The 20582-nt window shown below is 39.9% G+C and overlaps 1 protein-coding gene across 1 annotated transcript in view; it reads left to right on the forward strand.

The window, feature by feature from the left end:
- The window catches only part of LAMA2 (laminin subunit alpha 2), a 472624-nt gene that overhangs the window by 364544 nt on the left and 87498 nt on the right, over positions 1-20582 (forward strand). Inside the window, exons 34-36 of the mRNA XM_074948401.1 lie at positions 2726-2868; positions 3400-3498; positions 13575-13686. Coding sequence (XP_074804502.1) covers positions 2726-2868; positions 3400-3498; positions 13575-13686 — 354 coding nt within the window. The remainder of the gene's footprint in view (positions 1-2725; positions 2869-3399; positions 3499-13574; positions 13687-20582) is intronic.

The raw sequence follows: 20582 nt of genomic DNA on the forward strand, positions 1-20582 counted from the left end.
CAGAAAAAAACTTTAAAAGATACTATAGTGTTGTATAATAATGATTCAAAACACTAGAGCTTACAGTGGTTTTACTACAGTGTTTTGGATCATTATTAGAATATTCCATGTGGGTATTTTTGGAATGGAAATTCCATGTAATATGAGGGCTTGAAAGTCAAGAAAGGGAAAATAAACAGAGGAAAATGAGAGATATTGTGAGATCTTTCAGCCATACAAAGGAATTCCAGAAAAAGGAAGACTTGATGGAGAGCCTTTCAACTATACTCTGATCTGTGTGTATTGAAAAAAAATCTGATTCCATTATCATTATCTTTGGCTTTTTTTACTTAAAATAGGTAAGAGGGTAGATGTCTGTAAAACATGTATATCTTGAAGTATCATTTATTGTGAGGTCAGTGTTTGTGAAACCATTTTTCTTTGGCATACATGCTTTCTGAGATGCTTTTCACTAGGAGATAGGTCAGAATATTTATAGTACATATTATGCATGAGAGATTGTGGTGAAAACTGAAAATACAATATTTTGTATTAATTGCCAGCTGAAAAGATTGTAATAGTGGCATGATTTGCCCCTTACACACGTGCACTGCTATAATGATCTGAATTTAAAGTTGCATTTGTTAATATTAGACAGAGATTTATGCTGACAGTTTTATAGATAAAGCTTTGGAAACATTTAGTCATATAAAATATATTCATACTCTTGAAATATTTGCTATTGCTCCAGTACATTCAGACTGTGTATTGGAGTAACTGTCTTTTCTCTTCAGCTGTGGTCCTGACTTGATGCAGTTCATCTTTTCAGCCCAATTGTCAACCAAGAGGTGTTAATTCATATCACTTGCTCACAGAAAACTTATCAAATGGCAGTTGTTTGTTCACTGAGAATACTTCATGTTTTTATAAGCTATTCAAATTTTTCCTGTTACGGTAAATTGTTTGGTTTTAACTTGCAGCCCATTTTAATTTCCAGTCACTTCAAAAATATTGAGGGCAACTAGAAATTTCTTATTGTTTTATGTAATATACAGAATATAATAAATACAGAATAAAATAAAATATACCTAAAAAAATTCCCCTGCTTTAAAAGCACACTGTATTTCTCTTATACAATGCATTTACACCCTCCAAAATGGCTTTTAGATCTGTGTGTCTTCTTGACCAATTAGGAGACAGATGTTGGTATATAAAACACACAGCTTGCCGTAAAACTTGCCTTTAGCTTATGGAAATATGTTTTCTCTCTCTAAACACACAGATGACAAGAGGTGGGCCAGTAAAAGTCTTTTTGATATACAGGCAAAAACCAGAATATAAGGGCCTTCACTAGAATAATTATAATGCACTTCATCTCAAGCAACAAAATATTGAGACGTAGGGGGAAGAATTAAATGAAGAGAGGAACTCTTCAAATAACATCTATCCTCCTTCCAGTGTGGCTAGCCTGCCTACTTCTCACTGCACTAAACTGACATCCATTTTCTCTCACACTTCTCCAAGTAGCTCCTTGGTGTATTAAACCAGTATCCATTCTTCTTTCTCCATCCACAATTGGACCAGCCCCCCGCTTCACAATTCCACTGTCCTCACCTGATTTAGAATGAGGGAACATTCTGATGACTGTGACTGAACATTATGAAAAGCAGAGGAGATTTAATCTACACGGAACAATAGATTTCAGATGAAACTGTCATTCTGCATTGAAAATCATCTACCATACATCCTATTTTTACAAAGATGCACATTTTGCTTAATGGTTTCCTAGCCATTAGGCAGCTTAAAAGGATGTTGTTGAGTGAGATAATTACATCCTTGTAAAATTTTAGGCACAGCCCTCTGTGTCTCTTAGCATCCCCAGTGTATTCATTGTTTTACAATTACTCCACCTTCCGAAATGCTGTATAGCTTTACTGAACCTATGTAACATGTTTGTGCATGATGATGAGAGACTCATACTCAGAGAGAGACATACCCATAATTTTCTGTTTACAGGGTGAATAATTTTCTGTCTTCAGGGTGAATAATATTAGACGATAAGGTTATGTGAGCTTCTTTTAATGGATGATAAAGGACTGGGGAGAAAAGATTCAAACGCCTTTAAGGCATATGCAGTACACAACAGTCAAATAAATTATAATCTGAATAATGAAATGAAGTAGAGGAAAGCACTAAATAATGGGAAGTGATCAGCATTTTCATACTGACCCTTTTTGAAATCTGCATTACATGCTTGGCCGTGCTGCTATGTGTGGTGTGACTATAAAGTGCATAAATGACATGAATACAAGAGGTTTGTATCTATTCAAATACATGGCAGGACAATCCATGGTTCTTTTTTTTTAGTGCTCTTTAGATTTGCTGAATTATCTGCCTGCTTTCTCCAGACTTCCTCTAAATTGCTCACCTAAATTAGGATTTTGTACAGGCTAGTCTATAACGTTTAATGTTAATTTTTTCCCTCTTTATCCCAGGTAAGTGTACTAATTTAGCTCTATAGGTTTTATATCATACTGTCCCATTATCAAGTTCTAGGCAATATTCCCTACCTATTGTTTCCATGTTTTTTTCTAGTTCCATACATTTGTTGGGTTTAATTATCTGAGATTGGTGGCATTATCTTTCACAGAATTGTAAGTGTGCTGTAAAAGATTTTTGGCTCAAACATCTGCCTTAAATGCTTAGCAGGAATAAATATGCTTTACTATCCCTGTCCTTCCCACAGTTTGTGATGATGAGTGCATAGGACTCCTTCTAAGTGACTTGGATCGACTAAACCAGATGACTTTGAGTGTCAACCTCAGTGGCCCGTTGCCTCCTCCATATAAAATGCTGTATGGTTTTGAGAACACGACACAGGAATTAAAGGTATATGCACAGCACACCTACATCAATCCAAGGATTCAGTACAAACATGTATATATTTGCATGTACACATACCCACAGCTAGAAGTAGGGAAAAAGACAAATGAAAGGTTTAATTACTTCAAACTTGTCACAGTTGGTAAATAGTTATTACAATTATGTATTTTGACTCATGATAATAAGTAAATCATGCAGTGGTAATTTGTTTGTTCACTTGGATGGAAGGAAATATATGGCAGGCACAGAGAAAATGAAATGAAATTCTAGTAAAAATAAATATTCTTGTTAACAGTCTGTAGAGCAGTTACATTGTAGTCAGTGCACTGTATACTCTACCACATGCATATATTTTATATCCTATATTAAAAGATTTAAAGCTGTCAGGACCTCTGAGTAAACAGGTTTGGATGGGTGTGACATTAGTCATTAGTGTCAAAAAAGGAGATGCATCTGCACTGAGAAGAAAGCTTTGATGTTTCTTCCCTCCATTATTTCTGAAGCCCTGAAATCCATGAAATGGATTTTTTTCCCCAGCATTTGCTATCACCTCAGCGAGCACCAGAGAGACTCCTTCAGTTGGCACAGAAAAACCTGGATACCCTCGTGACAGAGATGGACGAGCTACTGACAAGGGTAAGTCTGTAGCATTCTGAGGTAAAGCTAGGGGTTAGCTTAAAGGGATGCTTCTAAGTGACAGGCAAAATTCTTTTTGAAGATTAATTAAATGTGAATGAATGGCTGAATTATAAATCACTTTTCACTCCCAAAGTGCCAGTTTCAAATCACTCCCCACACCTCCCCTGACATCCTCTTTTTGGGGGGGCCAGTATGTTGAGATGTGTTCTTTTCACATAAACATATAATGTAAGCAGAAGCAGGTACTCAGCATTCAAGAATGAACAGATTTGAAAAAGATAGTGCTAAAGGAAAGAGAGCCATTATTGTGGCAAATATGAACAAGTCTCAAAAGGGTTGCTGCTAGGAGTTATTTTACAAAACCAACAGTGACTAAGCCTCCAGATTACCACAGTGACTCCTGTGGCTGGAGCCCGTTTTTGGGTAACAGAGGCCTTCAGCAAGTGAGTTAGTAGATTTCTCTCATTTCCCCCTGTGCTGAAGTGTTGCCTCTTGAACAGTCTTGGGGTTTCTGCATTAGTAGAATCATGTAACACATAACACACATAATAAATGGAAGGAAGGGGAGGTTGATGATAATGAATATAAATCAGAAGTTAGGAATTGTAAGAAATTGATAAGGGACGCAAAGGGAAGGGACAAAAGGAGAAATCTATGGCCAGCAGAGTTAGGGACAATAAGAGGAGTTTTTAAAATATATTAGGCACAAAAGGAATCCTGACAATGGAATTTGGTCCATTACTAGATGGAAATGGTAGAATTATCTATCATAATCCAGAAATGGCAGAAATGTTCAATAAATATTTCAGTTCTGTATTTGGGGGGAAGAGAGATGATATAGTCTTATTGTGATGATAACATTCTTCCCATTCCACTAGTATCTCTGGAGGATATTAAACAGATTATACTAAAGTTAGATATTTTTAAAGCAGCAGGTCCAGATAACTTGCATCCCAGAGTTTTAAAAGAACAGACAGAATTTTTCACTGGACCTTTAATGTTGATTTTCAATAAGTCTTGGAGCACTGGGGAAATTCTGCAATACTGGAAGAAAGCTAATGTTGTGCCAATTTTTAAAAAGGGTAAATGGGATGACATGGGTAATTATAGGCTCGTCAGCTTGATATCAATCCTAGACAAGATAATGGAGCGGCTCATATGGGATTCACTTAATAAAGAATTAAAGGAGGATAATGTAATTAATGCAAATCAACATGAATTCATGAAAAACAGTTCCTGTCAAACTAACTTGATATCTTTTTTTGGTGAGATCACAAGTTTGATTGATAAAGGTAATAGTGTTGATGTAATATCCTTAGACTTCTGTAAGGCATTTAAACTGGTACTGCATAACATTTTGATTAAAAAACTAGAATGATATAAAATTAACATGGTACACAGCAAATAGATTCAAAATAATGACTGGAAGATAGCTAATGTAACGCCAATATTTAAAAAGGGCTCTAGAGGTGATCCTGGCAGTTACAGACTGGTAAGTCTAACGTCAGTACTGGGCAAATTAGTTGAAACAATAGTAAAGAATAAAATTGTCAGACACATAGAAGAACATAAATTGTTGCCCAAAAGTCAACATGGTTTCTGTAAAAGGAGATCATGTCTTAGTAATCTATTAGAGTTCTTTGAAGGGGTCAACAAACATGTGGACAAGGGAGATGCAGTGGACATAGTGTACTTAGATTTCCAGAAAGCCTTTGACAAGGTCCCTCATCAAAGGCTCTTACATAAATTAAGTTGTCATGGGATAAGAGGGAAGATCCTTTCATGGATTGAGAACTGGTTTAAAGACAGGGAACAAAGGGTAGGAATAAATGGTAAATTTTCAGAATGGAGAGGGGTAACTAGTGGTGTTCCCCAAAGGTCAGTCCTAGGACCAATCCTATTCAACCTATTCATAAATGATCTGGAGAAAGGAGTAAACAGTGAAGTGGCAAAGTCTGCAGATGATACTAAACTGCTCAAGATAGTTAAGACCAAAGCAGACTGTGAAGAACTTCAAAAAGATCTTACAAAACTAAGTGATTGGGCAACAAAATGGCAAATGAAATTTAATGTGGATAAATGTAAAGTAATGCACATTGGAAAAAATAACCCCAGTTATACATACAATATGGTGGGGGCTAATTTAGCTACAACAAATCAGGAGAAAGATCTTGGAGTCATCGTGGATAGTTCTCTGAAGATGTCCACGCAGTGTGTAGTGGCAGTCAAAAAAGCAAACAGGATGTTAGGAATCATTTAAAAAGGGATAGAGAATAAGACAGAGAATATCTTATTGCCCTTATATAAATCCATGGTACACCCACATCTTGAATACTGCGTACAGATGTGGTCCCCTCATCTCAAAAAAGATATACTGGCATTAGAAAAGTTTCAGAAAAGGGCAACTAAAATGATTCGGGGTTTGGAATGGGTCCCATATGAGGAGAGATTAAAGAGGCTAGGACTTTTCAGCTTGGAAAAGAGAAGACTAAGGGAGGATATGATAGAGGTATATAAAATCATGAGTGGTGTGTAGAAAGTGAATAAGGAAAAGTCATTTACTTGTTCCATAATATGAGAACTAGGGGCCACCAAATGAAATTAATGGGCAGCAGGTTTAAAACAAATAAAAGGAAGTTCTTCACACAGCACACAGTCAACCTGTGGAACTCCTTGCCTGAGGAGGTTGTGAAGGCTAGGACTATAACAGAATTTAAAAGAGAACTGGATAAATTCATGGAGGCAAAGTCCATTAATGGCTATTAACCAGGATGGGTAAGGAATGGTGTCCCTAGCCTCTGTTTGTCAGAGGGTGGATATGGATGGCAGGAGAGAGATCACTGATCATTACACTGGCCACTGTCGGTAAACAGGATACTGGGCTGGATGAACCTTTGGTCTGACCCAGTATGGCCGTTCTTATGTTCTTATGACAGGTGTCCAGGTGTAATTGTAAATGGGGAATCATCATCAAGCTTGTGTGGGGTCCTGCGAGGATCAGTTCTGGGCCATACGATATTTAACATTTTTATCAGTGACTTGGAAGAAAACATAATATCATCATTGATAACATTTGAAGATGACACAAAAGTTGGGGGATTGTTAAATAATGAAGAGAGTAGGTCACTGATTCACAGCGATCTGGATCACTTTGTATTATGGGTGCAAGCAAAAATATGTGTTTTAATATGGCTAAATGTATACATCTAGGGATAAAGAGTGTAGGCCATACTTACAGCATGGGGGACTCTATCATGGGAAGCAGTGACACTGAGAAAGACATGGTGGTTGTGGTGGAGCTGAACATGAGCTCCCAGTGTGACACAGTAGCCAAAAAATCTAACACGATCAGGAGATTCATAAAGAGGAGAATTTCGAGTAGCAGTAAAGAAGTTATTTTACTTCTGTATTTGGCACTAGCATGACCACTGTTGGAAGCGTATAGGTTTGGTTACAGTCTATAAGCACCTGCATGGTGAACAAATATGTAATATTGGGCTCATCGGTCTAGCAAAGAAAGGCATAACATGATCCAAGGGCTTGGAAGTTGAAACTAGACAAATGCAGACAGGAAATAAGGTGCACATTTTAAATGGGAGCAATTAACCATTTGAAGAAGTTACCAAGGGTTACTGTGATGGACTCTCCATCAGTGACAATTTTAAAATCAAGATTGGATGTTTTTCTGAAAGATCTGCTTTAGGAATTATTTTGGGGAAGTTCTATGGCCTGTGTTATGCAGGAGGTCAGACTAGCTGATCACAGTGGTCCCTTTTGGCCTCGGAGTCCATGAGTCCCTTTTCAGAGGGGTAGCCATGTTAGTCTGTATCAGCAAAAACAATGAGGAGTCCTTGTGGCACCTTAGAAACTAACAAATTTATTTGGGCATAACCTTTCGTGGGCTATAACCCACTTCATCAGATTCATGGAGTGGAAAATACAGTAGGCAGGTATAAATACATGTAATATATGCCATCATGTGCCAGCAATGCCCCTCTGCCATGTACATTGGACAAATCGAACAGTCTCTATGCAAACGAATAAATGAACACAAATCAGACATCAAGAATTGTAACATTCAAAAATCATTCAAAAACCAGTAGGAGAGCACTTCAATCTCCCTGGAAACTCAATAACTGACTTAAAAGTGGCAATTCTTCAACAAAAAAACTTCAGAACCAGACTTCAACAAGAAACTGCAGAACTGGAATTAATTTGCAAACTTGACACCATCAAATTAGGCCTGAATAAAGACTGGCAGTGGCTGGGTCACTACAAAAAATAATTTTCCTCTGTTGATACTCACCCCTTCTTGTCAACTATTGGAAATGGCCACATCCACCCTAATTGAATTGGCCTCGTTAGCACTGACCCCCCACTCTGTAAGGCAACTCCCATCTATTCATGTGCTGTGTATTTATACCTGCCTACTGTATTTTCCACTCCATGCATCTGATGAAGTGGATTATAGCCCACGAAAGCTTATGCCCAAATAAATGTGTTAGTTTCTAAGGTGCCACAAAGACTCCTCATTTTTTATCAGTTCCTTAAAAGCATAATTTTCTCTTTCAAATCCCCTGGGCCTGAATATTTCAGAGAAATAATAAACATGCGTTTGTAGGATTGCCTCTCACACACGGGTACCACAGGTTCACTCAGCATTCATGGTGGAGTTGCAAAGTCCCCAGGAAGTCTCAGACATATTATAGAAAAAGTTTTGCAATTTCTGCATTTTGGTTTTCCTGTTTTAAATAGACAAATGATCTGTTTGTTGTGGTAGTTCATTTCTCATTTGGCTGTACAACAGTGGTTCTCAATTTACCATTGTGGGCCACATATGCAGCACTCTATGTCTCATGTGGACTGCATCCACACAATATATATATACTACTTGTATGTCGCTAAGGATGTCACATGGGCTGCAGCTGTGTGCTGATTGGGCTGCAAGCAGGCTGTAGGTTGAGAACCGCTGCTATAGAGCACTGTGCTATAGAGCTGCTATACAGCACTGTGAGTTGTTTCAGTTTCCACTTAAGAATTGCACAGCAAGACAGAGAAATTTCTGATTTAAAATCAAATCTAGTTATCACGAAGAGTCAATCAGTGGGGCTATCAAAATGGCAATGGCATTTACAGCAATAAATCAAATAATTTTTAAAACACTTTTTTATTTTGGGGAGCTGAGGGTCTCTGGATGTCAATTCTATGTGCTAGTTATTCCTTTTATTAGGAAAGCTTTTATTTCAGATTAGAGCTTCAGTGCAGAGATTGGAATATTGTTAGGTCATCAGAGAGAGAGTCTGAAAGGAAAATAATATAAAGTGTGCCACCTAATGGTCGAGAACTCTAAGAAGGGGAATTGACATCAGAAGTGCTGAAGTTCAAGTATTTGACGGAACATTAATATATAGGACTGGCAGACCTGGAGAGACGATATTCAGCAAAGTAGTTGAATTGCTGCTCTGGACATTAATTAACACACAACGACACTGAGAGTTGTATTGCTAACATCAGCTGCTGAGTATGCCCCTGAAATTTTAAAAGTTCCGTGTAATTTTAGACTCCTTCCCTAAAGAGAGTCCTGTGTTGTAGTTTTAAGCCACTTTAAGATAGTGGTTTTGGTTATTGCCTGTGTACATTTTATATAAGTATATTATTTTGTAAATCCCTTCAGAATTACAGTGTGTGTGTTTCAGAGTAACAGCCGTGTTAGTCTTTATTCGCAAAAAGAAAAGGAGTACTTGTGGCACCTTAGAGACTAACCAATTTATTTGAGCATGAGCTTTCGTGAGCTACAGCTCACTTCATCGGTGTTTGTGTGTGTGTGTGCACACGTGTGCATCTGCCTGAAGAGAGGGAGTGTGTGTGTACTCCAAGTAGTAATGTAAAGCAGGCTCATTCATTATCTCTTTATTTTCATCTTTTAATACAAATTATAAAGTCTTAGGCATCACAGACCTTAAATAGAAGAGGACTCTTATAACTGCAAGCAGGGGAAATGATATTTTCTAGATTAGGGGTTCATGAAGAAAATTGCCATACATTTAATGTAAAGGTCAGGAGAAAACAGTAGTTAACTTTCTGCAACCCCTTCGTTGTGTTTGGTCAGTCAGAACAACTTCTCATCCACTCTTTCCTCCCCTCCAGAGTGACTGCCATCCTCCTATCTCTCCCTGCTGTCTTCTCCTCCATCCATACGCCCTCATTCATCTACATTCATATTCATTGCCAATTCAATCACCTTCACATTCACACCTCATTAGCTTGCAGTGCTTGCTTTATTCTTCCCTTTCCATCAGCTCATTTTTTTCTCCCCTTCTGGCTCTCCATTTAACTTTATTCTCCCTCACTCACATTTCCATTCACTCATTTCTTACAGTCCACCCTCATGGAGGGCTTGGCTACACTTGTGAGTTACAGCACAGTAAAGGAGCCCTGGGTGCACTAGCTCACTACCCATCCACACTGGAAAGGCACGTAGAGCGCTCTGACTCTGCAGCGACAGCGCTGCTGGTATTCCACCTCAGTAAGTGGAATAATGTTTGCTTCACCCTCGCTGGAGCACCGCGGCGCCAGTGTGAACGAGGTGTTGCTTTACTGCGCTCTGATCAGCCTCCGGAAATGTCCCATAATCCCCTTAAATCAAGTGGCCACTCTTGTCATTGTTTGGAATTGGCTGCAGGAATGCGGAAATGCCCTTTGAAAGCTCCGTTTCTGAGAGCCGTTTCTGAGAGCCGGCTGCTTATCTGCTCCAAGACAAAGCAACCATTGCTGTGGAATGCTGTGTGTGAGAGAGGAGGGGTAAGGGGGGTCTGTTGCTGTCTGAAGTTACAAGACAGCATACTGACATGCTCTCAGCCCCTCAAAAACCCACTCTCTCTCTCCCCCCACATACACACAACACACTCCCTGTCACTCTCCACCCCACCCCACCCCCCATTTGAAAAACACATTGCAGCTACTTGCATGCTGGGATAGCTGCTCATAATGCACCACTCCCAATGCCACTGCAAGTGCCGCAAATGTGGCTGCGCCAGTGTGCTTGCAGCTGTCAGTGTGGACAGACGGCAGCGCTTTCCCTACTGCACTCTCCGAAGGCAGGTTTAACTCAAAGTGCTCTACATCTGCAAGTGTAGCCATGCCCTGAGGCTAAGGTGGTGTATTGGGGACTGCAACTGTAAGGGCTGAGCTTCCCAGACAGAGTCAGAAAACCTCTTCACCCACACCTTACCCTGCAAATCAGGACGTCCCTATATCCATCCATGACAGCCGCCACGACTAAGAAAACCCTGTCACTGGATCTGGAAAAGTAGGCGGCCGAGGCAACTTGGCTGTAGATAGCAGGAAGTACTTGAAAGGGGGGCCAAACCCTGCCTCTGTGCAGCCCATCTGAATTAGCCAAATATATGTCTGCGTTGCATGTTCACTCCACCTAAAGCATGTGTTCGATAGAAGCTCTTGGTAGAGCTATTCCCCTGGTGGCATGCAGCGGATGGAAGCAGCACCATAGTATGAGTCCCTCCAGTCAGAGCAGATGGTATTAGGAGATTCTATTGCACAGAGGGAGAAGTAGGGCTGAGCACAGATGGTAATATTTGTGTGGATTTCAGATTTGGCGGAAAGGGATCCAAATGCAGTGGAGAATAAAGATTATATCTGTATGGATGTGTGCCACCTGTGAACCCTAGCCACACAAGATACTTGTAGGACCACAGGACTTAAAAACATTCCCTCTTCCTGAATTTCCATGGGATAGATCCTTGTTATCCCAAAGGGTTTACCTTGTGTCTAAAATTCTGTAACTTTTGAAGCCCCCGCAACCCTGTTTAAAAACTCATTCATGGATGTCACTCTACCACCTTCCTCTAGTTCTTATCTGGCTGGCTTTGGTAGTTTCTCAGAAAGGAGTTTGAGATGTAACTTCCAATATTAGCAGTGTTTTCTTCAGTTGAAGCCTGCCCCGTAGATATGGGGAATTCTAATGAACTCAATACATGGCAAATAGTTGGCACTTTACTAACAAAGAGTGACCCCTGATTGTCTATGTTATGGTGAGACAGCGTCTGAGTGATGCTATCGGTTATTTAATTTGGTTTGTAGAGTTGAAGTTAGGCCAAAAAAGGAAAAAATAAAGTGAAAAATTTATTTTCCAGTAGAGCAAATTATGGTTGAATACAAGAAGCATTCAGTGGAGCTGAATGCATTTAAAGAGTTAAGGGAATGGTCACAGAGGGAAAATGGAAACTGTTCAAAGACAGATTAATTTGCGCCAAAATGTAATACATGGCATACAGCCATAAATAGTGAGAGTTAAAATAGGCCAATCTGAATTAATGTGAATGTGAAAAAAGTAATCAAGGATAAGAAAGGTATATGCAAGTTATAAAACATCATTTGTAGTGAAGGACAAGAATATTATAGAACAAAGTGAAGTGCATGTAAAACATTCTAGGAAAATCAAAGGCAGAGAATAAAAGGATGATTGCAGAAGATGTGACGATAAATAATAGGACAATACTCAAATACATGAGGAACAAAATGACATCAGAAATGCCATCCTGGATTAGACCAGTGGTCCATCAAGACCAGGTACATCCACCAATCACCTGTACTGGATGCCCTGTATAATTTACCCAGCAAGTTCTGCCTCTGAGGCACATTTTAAAGGTTTGATCATCCAGTAACACAGGCATAACTTGCACAGAAGTGATGAGCCCATGTTCTTTTAATGGTCAGTGTAAGACTGATGCTTCTACTCACCTCAACCATTTTTAATGTAAATTACCTATGTTGTAATTACTGTGAGGCAGGTCAGTATAATAGACCAAAATCATCCATGGATTTTATTTCAAGAACAAGTTTGGCCATTTATGCTTTAAGTACTATACATTATTGTACTTCTTGGATTTAATGCCATTTCTGTGCAGTAACAAGTATTCAGTTTTCCTGAGCAGATTTAGGGATTGGGCAAGATCTAGTGTGATAAGTAAGGATTCACACACAGCCAGCTTGGACAAGACTCAGAGTTTTAAAGTGTCATTAATTTCCCTGGACTAGATTATTGCAATGCTTGTTCGTAACTGAGAACAGGATTTGCATAGCTGTAGCCAGATAAAATGTAAGCTTGCTCCAGGTCACGTAGATCTTTCAACCCTTTCCCAGGAACTGGAGAGAGCATGATGCCCTGTTGCCTGGGATGTTCCTTCTGGGCAATCACATTCCTACACAAACAGCTTATTTTCCTCCATGAAATAGTATTTGCACTCAGTATATGAAATGTTTGCAAGAAATGGTCAGATATCGTATGATGAATGTAGGTGTATTATAAATAGGGATTTTTGAATTTAAAAATAAATATGAACGTATTTGGATGTTTTTTTTCTGACTAGTGCTTTGTCAGACTTGTGTTTGATGTTCATCTCCATCCTGATCTGTCGTGATTCATTAAAACTATAAATCATGAAGGTAGTCGTAGTCAAAACTGTATTGATCACTTGAAAACGTTATATACAAAAGATTTTAAGCAAAATGAATGAAAGAGTAATTCTTCTTCCTTTTCTTTCTCTTTTTCTTTCTTCCTCCAGTTAATTAATGTATTGATTTAAAATTCTACTAACTTACTGAGACAGGCCATGTCTTCTTCAAAAACACCTCAGGGGAGGTACCAGGTAGGGAGTGCTGTGTATACTGCACTCTGTCATCAGGAAATCAGTCACATATTGAAACTAGTGGAAGTACGCCCTGAAGTATCCATTAAAAGCTTTTGAACAATATTGCTTTAAACACATTCAAAGAATGTTCTCAACTTGAGTCCCTTTGTGTGCTGTTCTACACAACTAGCATTTCCAAGAACCAAAAATAAAGCCCTCCAATTTCCATTTAATGGAAGAGGAAATAAAATGTAATTGTGTACTTAAGCAGTGTGTGTCATTTCCAGTACATCTGATCAATAATTCATCGATTTGCCTTTTGCCCGAGGAAAGATTTGCAAGTGGATTCAGCCAGTGGGAATATCTCCTGGTGCAGTCTTGTCATGTCCATTAATTATACTTTTCCTCAATTTGGATCACTAGGCTACCAAGGTGACGGCAGATGGAGAACAAACCGGGCAGGCTGCTGAGAGGACTAATGAGAGAGCCCAGTCTCTTGGACAGTTCATCAAGGACACGCTCCAGGCTGCAGAAGGTATTGGAAAAAGAAAACTATGGCAGTTGCTCCGCATGGAAATTGAAAGGAAGTAGGGAAAGAGACAATAAGAGAGAGGGAGAAAGAGAGAGCATTAGCTGGTAGACATCCTGTGATTTAAGAGTCAGGCTAAGAAACTCCAGCCAACTATCTGCAGACTTCTGTAATCGACAGGGTGCAGTTCATAACAACCGTTAGTGGATTGGTAATTATAAGCAGACTAGCAAGAAATTGGAAGTGTTCCTTCAGGAATGTTCCAGTTCTTGAAGAACAGCTATTATGATTACATAACTAATGGGTGCCTTCTGCTTAGCTGTTTATTTTGAAGGCAGTTAAAAAAATTCATTTGGACGGAACAAAAAAGCCTCTTATAATTTTATCATTTCACTTGGTGCATTGAGGCTACATCTTAATTTCTCAGAATGACTTCAAAAATACATTACTACTTGCTGCTAATGAACATCTGCTGTTTGGAATTTGCAAGTGAGTCCTAGCCATGAACAGTGGCATTGAGCCAGTTCTTCCCCAAGAACTTGATTCTCTGCACCTACAAATGCGGTTGAGAATCATGAGCAGAAAGATAGCAGCCAGCTTTGGGAAGCAGAACCTAAATACTCTACAAAGCTATAAAATAAGAGAAAGGTAAACACATTTGAAAAACATGGCTTCTTATAATTAACTGCAGTTTAATTTGAGAAAAATTGGGCCGCATTCGGCTCTCCTATTAGACTTTTACTACCCCTCATTGTTTTCAGTGGGGTTGCATGGGTGTTACTTACAGCAGAATATAGCCTATCCATTTAAAAAAAATACTCATTTTTGTCACCAGACTTTACTATAGATTAATTTTATATTGACTTTCATGACATGCATCCCAATGTGCTCCACCTGGTAGAACTCATCAGTTATTTAAAATATCTTTTGATCTTGCAACCCTGACATAAAACAAGTAAGTGTTAAAAAAAACATGAAAAGAGCTGCAGTTTTCGAAGTGGATTTAAATAGAATGAGGCTGAGCTCCTTGCACTCAAGGTGGGTGAGGAAATATCTTTTATTGGCCCAACTTCTGTTGGTGAAAGAGACAAGCTTGTCTCTTTCACCAACTGAGGTTGGTCCGATAAAAGATATTTCCTCACCTGCCTTGCGTCCCTAATATCCTGGGACCAACATGGCTACAAAAGTGAAGACTCCTTGCTCTCAGACAAAAGTGAGTTTGAAGGATGACAAGCCAAACCTGTTGCTCCACAAAGTTTGTGTCCAACGTTTGGAACCACCACAGAAGATGCTTCCAGCAGGTTTCCAGGGTAACAAAACTGGTAACATAGAATTAAAGGGTTTCAGAGTAGTAGCCGTGTTAGTCTGTATCCGCAAAAAGAAAAGGAGGACTTGTGGCACCTTACAGGCTAACAAATTTATTTGAGCATAAGCTTTCATGAGCTACAGCTCACTTCATCAAATCCATTCCAATGAAGTGAGCTGTAGCTCACGAAAACTTATGCTCAAATAAATTTGTTCATCTCTAAGGTGCCACAAGTACTCCTTTTCTTTTTGCGAATACAGACTAACATGGCTGCTACTCTGAAACCTGTCATTATGCAAGGCACTGCATTTAGCCGTATGGAGTGGAAATCTATCAACTTCATGAAAAAAACTCATACAGATACAGACAGACATCATCTTCCTTTCCAAATGCAAACAGATGGACATCATACCAAAAGGAGTGAAGGTAAAAAATCCATTACAATCTACATACCACACAAACTATGCTGACAGCTTATGCCACACGCTCTCAAAGAAACTGCGGAACCACCTGATCAACATCCTCTACAGCAAACAGGGAAAGATTAAGAATAAGCTCTCAAAACTGGATACTCTCATAAAAAACCAACCTTCCACACAAACTTCCTCGTGGCTGGACTTTACAAAAACTAGACAAGCCATTTACAACACACACTTTGCTTCTCTACAAAAGAAAAAGGACACTAAACTATCTAAACTACTATATGCCACAAGAGGCCACAACAGTGGTTCCCTTAACCCACCCAGCAATATTGTTAATCTATCCAGCTATACTCTTAGCCCAGCAGAAGAATCTGTCCTATCTCAGGGCCTCTTCTTCTGCTCATCCACCCCCAAGAATATGGTACAGTTCTGTGGTGACCTAGAATCCTATTTTGGATGTCTCCAACTCAAGGAATATTTCCAACACACCTCTGAACAACATACTAACCCACAGAGACCTTCCTACCAAGACTACAAAAAGAAGGATTCTGGGTGGACTCCTCCTGAAGGTCGAAACAACAGACTGGACTTCTACATAGAGTGCTTCCGCTGACGTGCACGGGCTGAAATTGTGGAAAAGCAGCATCACTTGCCCCACAACCTCAGCCGTGCAGAACACAATGCCATCCACAGCCTCAGAAACAACTCTGACATCATAATCAAAAAGGCTGACAAAGGAGGGGCTGTCGTCATCATGAATAGGTCGGAATATGAACAAGAGGCTGCTAGGCAGCTCTCCAACAGCACTTTCTACAGGCCATTACCCTCTGATCCCACTGAGGAATGCATCCGATGAAGTGAGCTGTAGTTCACGAAAGCTTATGCTCAAATAAATTTGTTAGTCTCTAAGGTGCCACAAGTACTCCTTTTCTTTTTATAGAATGAGAAGATTTTGATGGGGCTGAAGCAAATACACATAATATCCTAGAAGTAGAGAGACTAATTTTAAAATCCATATGTTTGACCAGTAGTCAAGTCAGCATTTTAAGAGCAGATGAAAATGTGCTTCTGGCACCACTTTCATTATAAATCATCGCTTCTTTACCAGCCAATCGACATCCAGGGTTAACCAACATTGTGAATCACACTTAAGGGCAAGTTTTGCCCACAAGTACATCTATGCAAACCTGGCAGATGTTAGGTACTAAGGCCAGGATCCACAGAAGGACTTAGGTGTTCCAACTCTAAGCTTCACAATGCCTGATTTTATCCACCTAGGAAATTGCAGGAACAGCACTCTGATCCACAAAGCCTGAGTTGGGCACCTAGGCTTCCCATATAATTTATGAGGAGAAATAGGTGCCTTAGAATGTGATCCATAAAAGCCAGCATGTTAGGCAGGGAGCCACCTAAGCTAGCCAATGGGAGATATTGATGAGAGGGGTGTATCTTAAGCCCCACCCCTATCATAGAGTTAGGCAACTAAGTCCAGACTGGCAGGGAGATGCCTGTCTCTGCTAGTCAGGGCTGTCCCTAGCAGGGTGTGGGACCCAGGGCAGAAGTGTTGAATCCGTCACTTCTGGGACCGACCCGTCACTTCTGGGACCGACCGCGCCGGCCAATCACACCAGCCAACGGTGCCACCCAAAGTGCAGGACCCTGAACGGTCACCCCAATTCACCATATCCAAGGGCTGCTAGTGATCCACAGCCGGGAACCTCTTTCCAGGAGTCAGGCAGCTTAGGATCCTAAATTGTTTCTTGTGAGAATGATCGATGTGCCTGCCTCATTCCACACAAAACTGCTGCTGGTGGATAAATACCTGAAGAGGCGTTGGGCCAGAGAAGGTGAGAGTGAGTGACTCTTTAGCCTGGCAGTTAGCGTATCCATCTGTGAGCCTTTTAAAATCCTTTCTCCCTATCGAGCAGAGGGGGGAATGGAACAAGGGTCTCCCATATCCCTAACTACTGGGCTAAAAGTTATAAGATGGGGACCCCCACCCAGAGTTTTGAATGGTACTTGGTCAGACTGGGTCTCACATGCATGTTAAGTGCCTGAACACCTATCTTCCTCCAGTTCGTGGCTCTCTCTGGGGCTTAGGTGGGAGGTAAGTGCCAGGACACCTCGAGGAAAGCAGCAGTGCACATGCCCAGAGGCAGAAACCGAGGCTCCAACGGAAGTTCTACTGCAAAAAAGTAGGCACCAAGTGAGTTTGGGCACCTAGGGGGTAGGCAGCAGCTGAGCTGGAGTTTTGCGGATTTCAGTGGAGCCTAAGTCTGACGGTTAGGTGCCTAATTACCTCCATGGAGCTGCGCTTAAATGTCTGATCTCATGAAGTTCTCACAACCTTGAAGATTCCTGATTGACTATTGAGGAGTTAGTAGTAACTTTCCTCTAAGGGGAACATTCCATTATAGCAGGGTGCTCTCTTAGCAAAAGCATTCATATAAACAAAACAGGCAGAGGATAATAACTAGGAATAAAACACTGCAATGATTCTGTTAAGTAAATATGTACTGTTGCAGACTTATGGCAGGATAGTTCAAGAAGTGCTTTGTTTTCTTTCATAGTTTTCACCCATCCTACTGACAAGATGCTACCTGTCTGCCTCAAGTGAAATTCCCATTTCTATGTATTGATTTATACAAAGAGAGTGCATGAACTGGCATTTATACAAAGCCTTACTACCATGTGCACCAGCAGACATTCACCTTGTCTGGCATGAGAACAGAACGTTTGTCAGATAACTCAAAATATTTAATACAGAAAATATATGCTTAAGTAGGAAAAGTACATATTCTGTCTAATATAATATTGTCTGTTGTGATGGTGATAAATATAGAATATATGGCTTTTGCTGTTTATCTTTCCTTCATCTGCACTATGTTTACTAACCCATTTCTACTGGACTACTTCTTGCTTTCCAAGCCTGTGAGTAGTTATACACAACCATCTTTAAAAACCACAACAAAATGTGCCAGTAAAATGTTTCCTTTTTTCTCCTCAAATTTTGAATTTCCCCAAAATACACTCTTTGGAGTTCATAGACGGAATATCCAGCCCCAGAGCAGTAGCATCATTATAGTCTGATAACTTGCAACTCAGCATGACTAGGATGTGCATATTGTCTTCTTTACAGTTGGATAAACAGCATTTGCTTCTAGGTGTGAGATATAACTTATGTCCAGTAATTTCTATTTTAGGTAAATCTTAGTGAATTCCTAAATTATCTATTTCTTTCCATTAAAAAAATTAAAATCAGGTGCCTATCCACATCCTTGGATGCCCTGACCATATTTTTAAAATAACAGTCCTTACAAGGAATAAGTAGCATAGCAAAGCCCATGCCTCCTCTCCTGCCCAACACATGCACCAACTTTAAATTAACCAGCCAGAAATTTAAAACAACAAAATATATACCATATCACCCCAAAATCCCATCCTTCCCTACAGACCTAGCAAATAAAGAGTCTTTGCAGTGTGCCCTAAAGTTCATATAATTGGTTATATGCTCAGACCTATACAGTTGGGCTAATAGCAACTAAGGGGGACTAGTCCTGCAGTGATCTCTGTGTGTGCATTCCCTTGTGCCTGCATGGAGTATCATTCAAGTCACTGAGGCTCCACATAGCTGGAAGGATCTGCAGGATTAGGGCTTAAGGAATACAAAAAACAATGACACTTACATCTCTAAAAATTCTCTGATGAATTGTGAAATAGCTTTTGTTGCTTTTTTGTTAAAGGTGTAGGATTAAAATTTCAAAAGTGATTATGTCTCAGTTTCAACAGAGACTGAGGGTAGGTCTTCACTGCAATCCCAGGTATGACTGCAGCACAAGTAGACATACCCGAGCTAGCTTTGAATGAGCTAACTCAAACAACAATAGCAGTGAAGCTGCAACAACATGGGCTAGCCACTAGAGTACAGACCCGAGGTCCTAGACAGGCTTGTACAGCCCTTGCTACTGCAGCTTCACTGCTATTGTTATTTTTAGATGAGAGCTAGCTAGGGTATGTCTGCCCATGTTGCAGTCACACCTCTGACTGCAGTGTAGACATATTCTAAGGCACTTTGCATTGAAAGTCAGTGGAACTTTTGCTCCAGAATGCCTAAATTATTTCTGAAAAATGGGGCTTCTAAGCATCTAAGTCATACAGATGCTTTAGAAAATTTTATTCACAGTATATTTGGAATATACCATGGGGTGTTATGGCATAAATATTTTATCAGTACTAGAATGAGATGCCCTGCATAGTGGCTTTGGCATTTATGAGTAATTCAGCCATCTTGAACACATGCCCATAAACTTTTATACACACCACTGTGCAGTCTTTGCCTTTTTTCCCCCTTCTCTCCTTCTGTGTTTCTGTATATAAACACACAAGCTTGCACTCTCTTACCAGTGCTCATTCACTCTCCATTTTCAGAGGGGGATCTCCATCATTTATTCTTCTTATCGTTAGTAAACTTGAATTTTAAAAACAGTAAACCGTCCTCTAAAACTCATTTACGTTTCACTTTTTCATTCCATTTCTTGCCCCACCCCCTCACTCCCTGCTCAATGTCCCAAATTATAGATTCATAGATATTTAGGTCAGAAGGGACCATTATGATCATCTAGTCTGACCTCCTGCACAATGCAGGCCACAGAATTTACCCATCACTCCTGCAAAAAACCTCACACCTATATCTGTGCTATTGAAGTCCTCAGATCGTAGTTTAAAGACTTGAAGGAGCAGAGAATCCTCCAGCAAGTGACCCGTGCCCCATGCTACAGAGGAAGGCGAAAAACCTCCAGGGCCTCTTCCAATCTGCCCTGGAGAAAAATTCCTTCCCGACCCCAAATATGGCGATCAGCTAAACCCTGAGCATATGGGCAAGATTCATCAGCCAGATACTACAGAAAATTCTTTCCTGGGTAACTCAGGAAATCACCTGACGTTTCCAGGGTTTGGTACCTATTTTCTATATATATTTCTTACTTTAGATATAAAGCTTCCTTACTTTAATTACTGTGCCTGAAAGTGAAATACAATAAAGGATTTGATGGAACATATAACATTTTCTCATTTGTTACTGATTGTTGGATTAACTGTCTTTTATATTTCACAGCAGGAATACCCATTGCAAATTGCATTTCCCTTGGTGATGGTGATGATGTGCGGATGCTGAA

The sequence above is a fragment of the Natator depressus genome, chromosome 3, assembly GCF_965152275.1.
Source record: "Natator depressus isolate rNatDep1 chromosome 3, rNatDep2.hap1, whole genome shotgun sequence".
NCBI classification, from domain to species: domain Eukaryota; kingdom Metazoa; phylum Chordata; order Testudines; family Cheloniidae; genus Natator; species Natator depressus.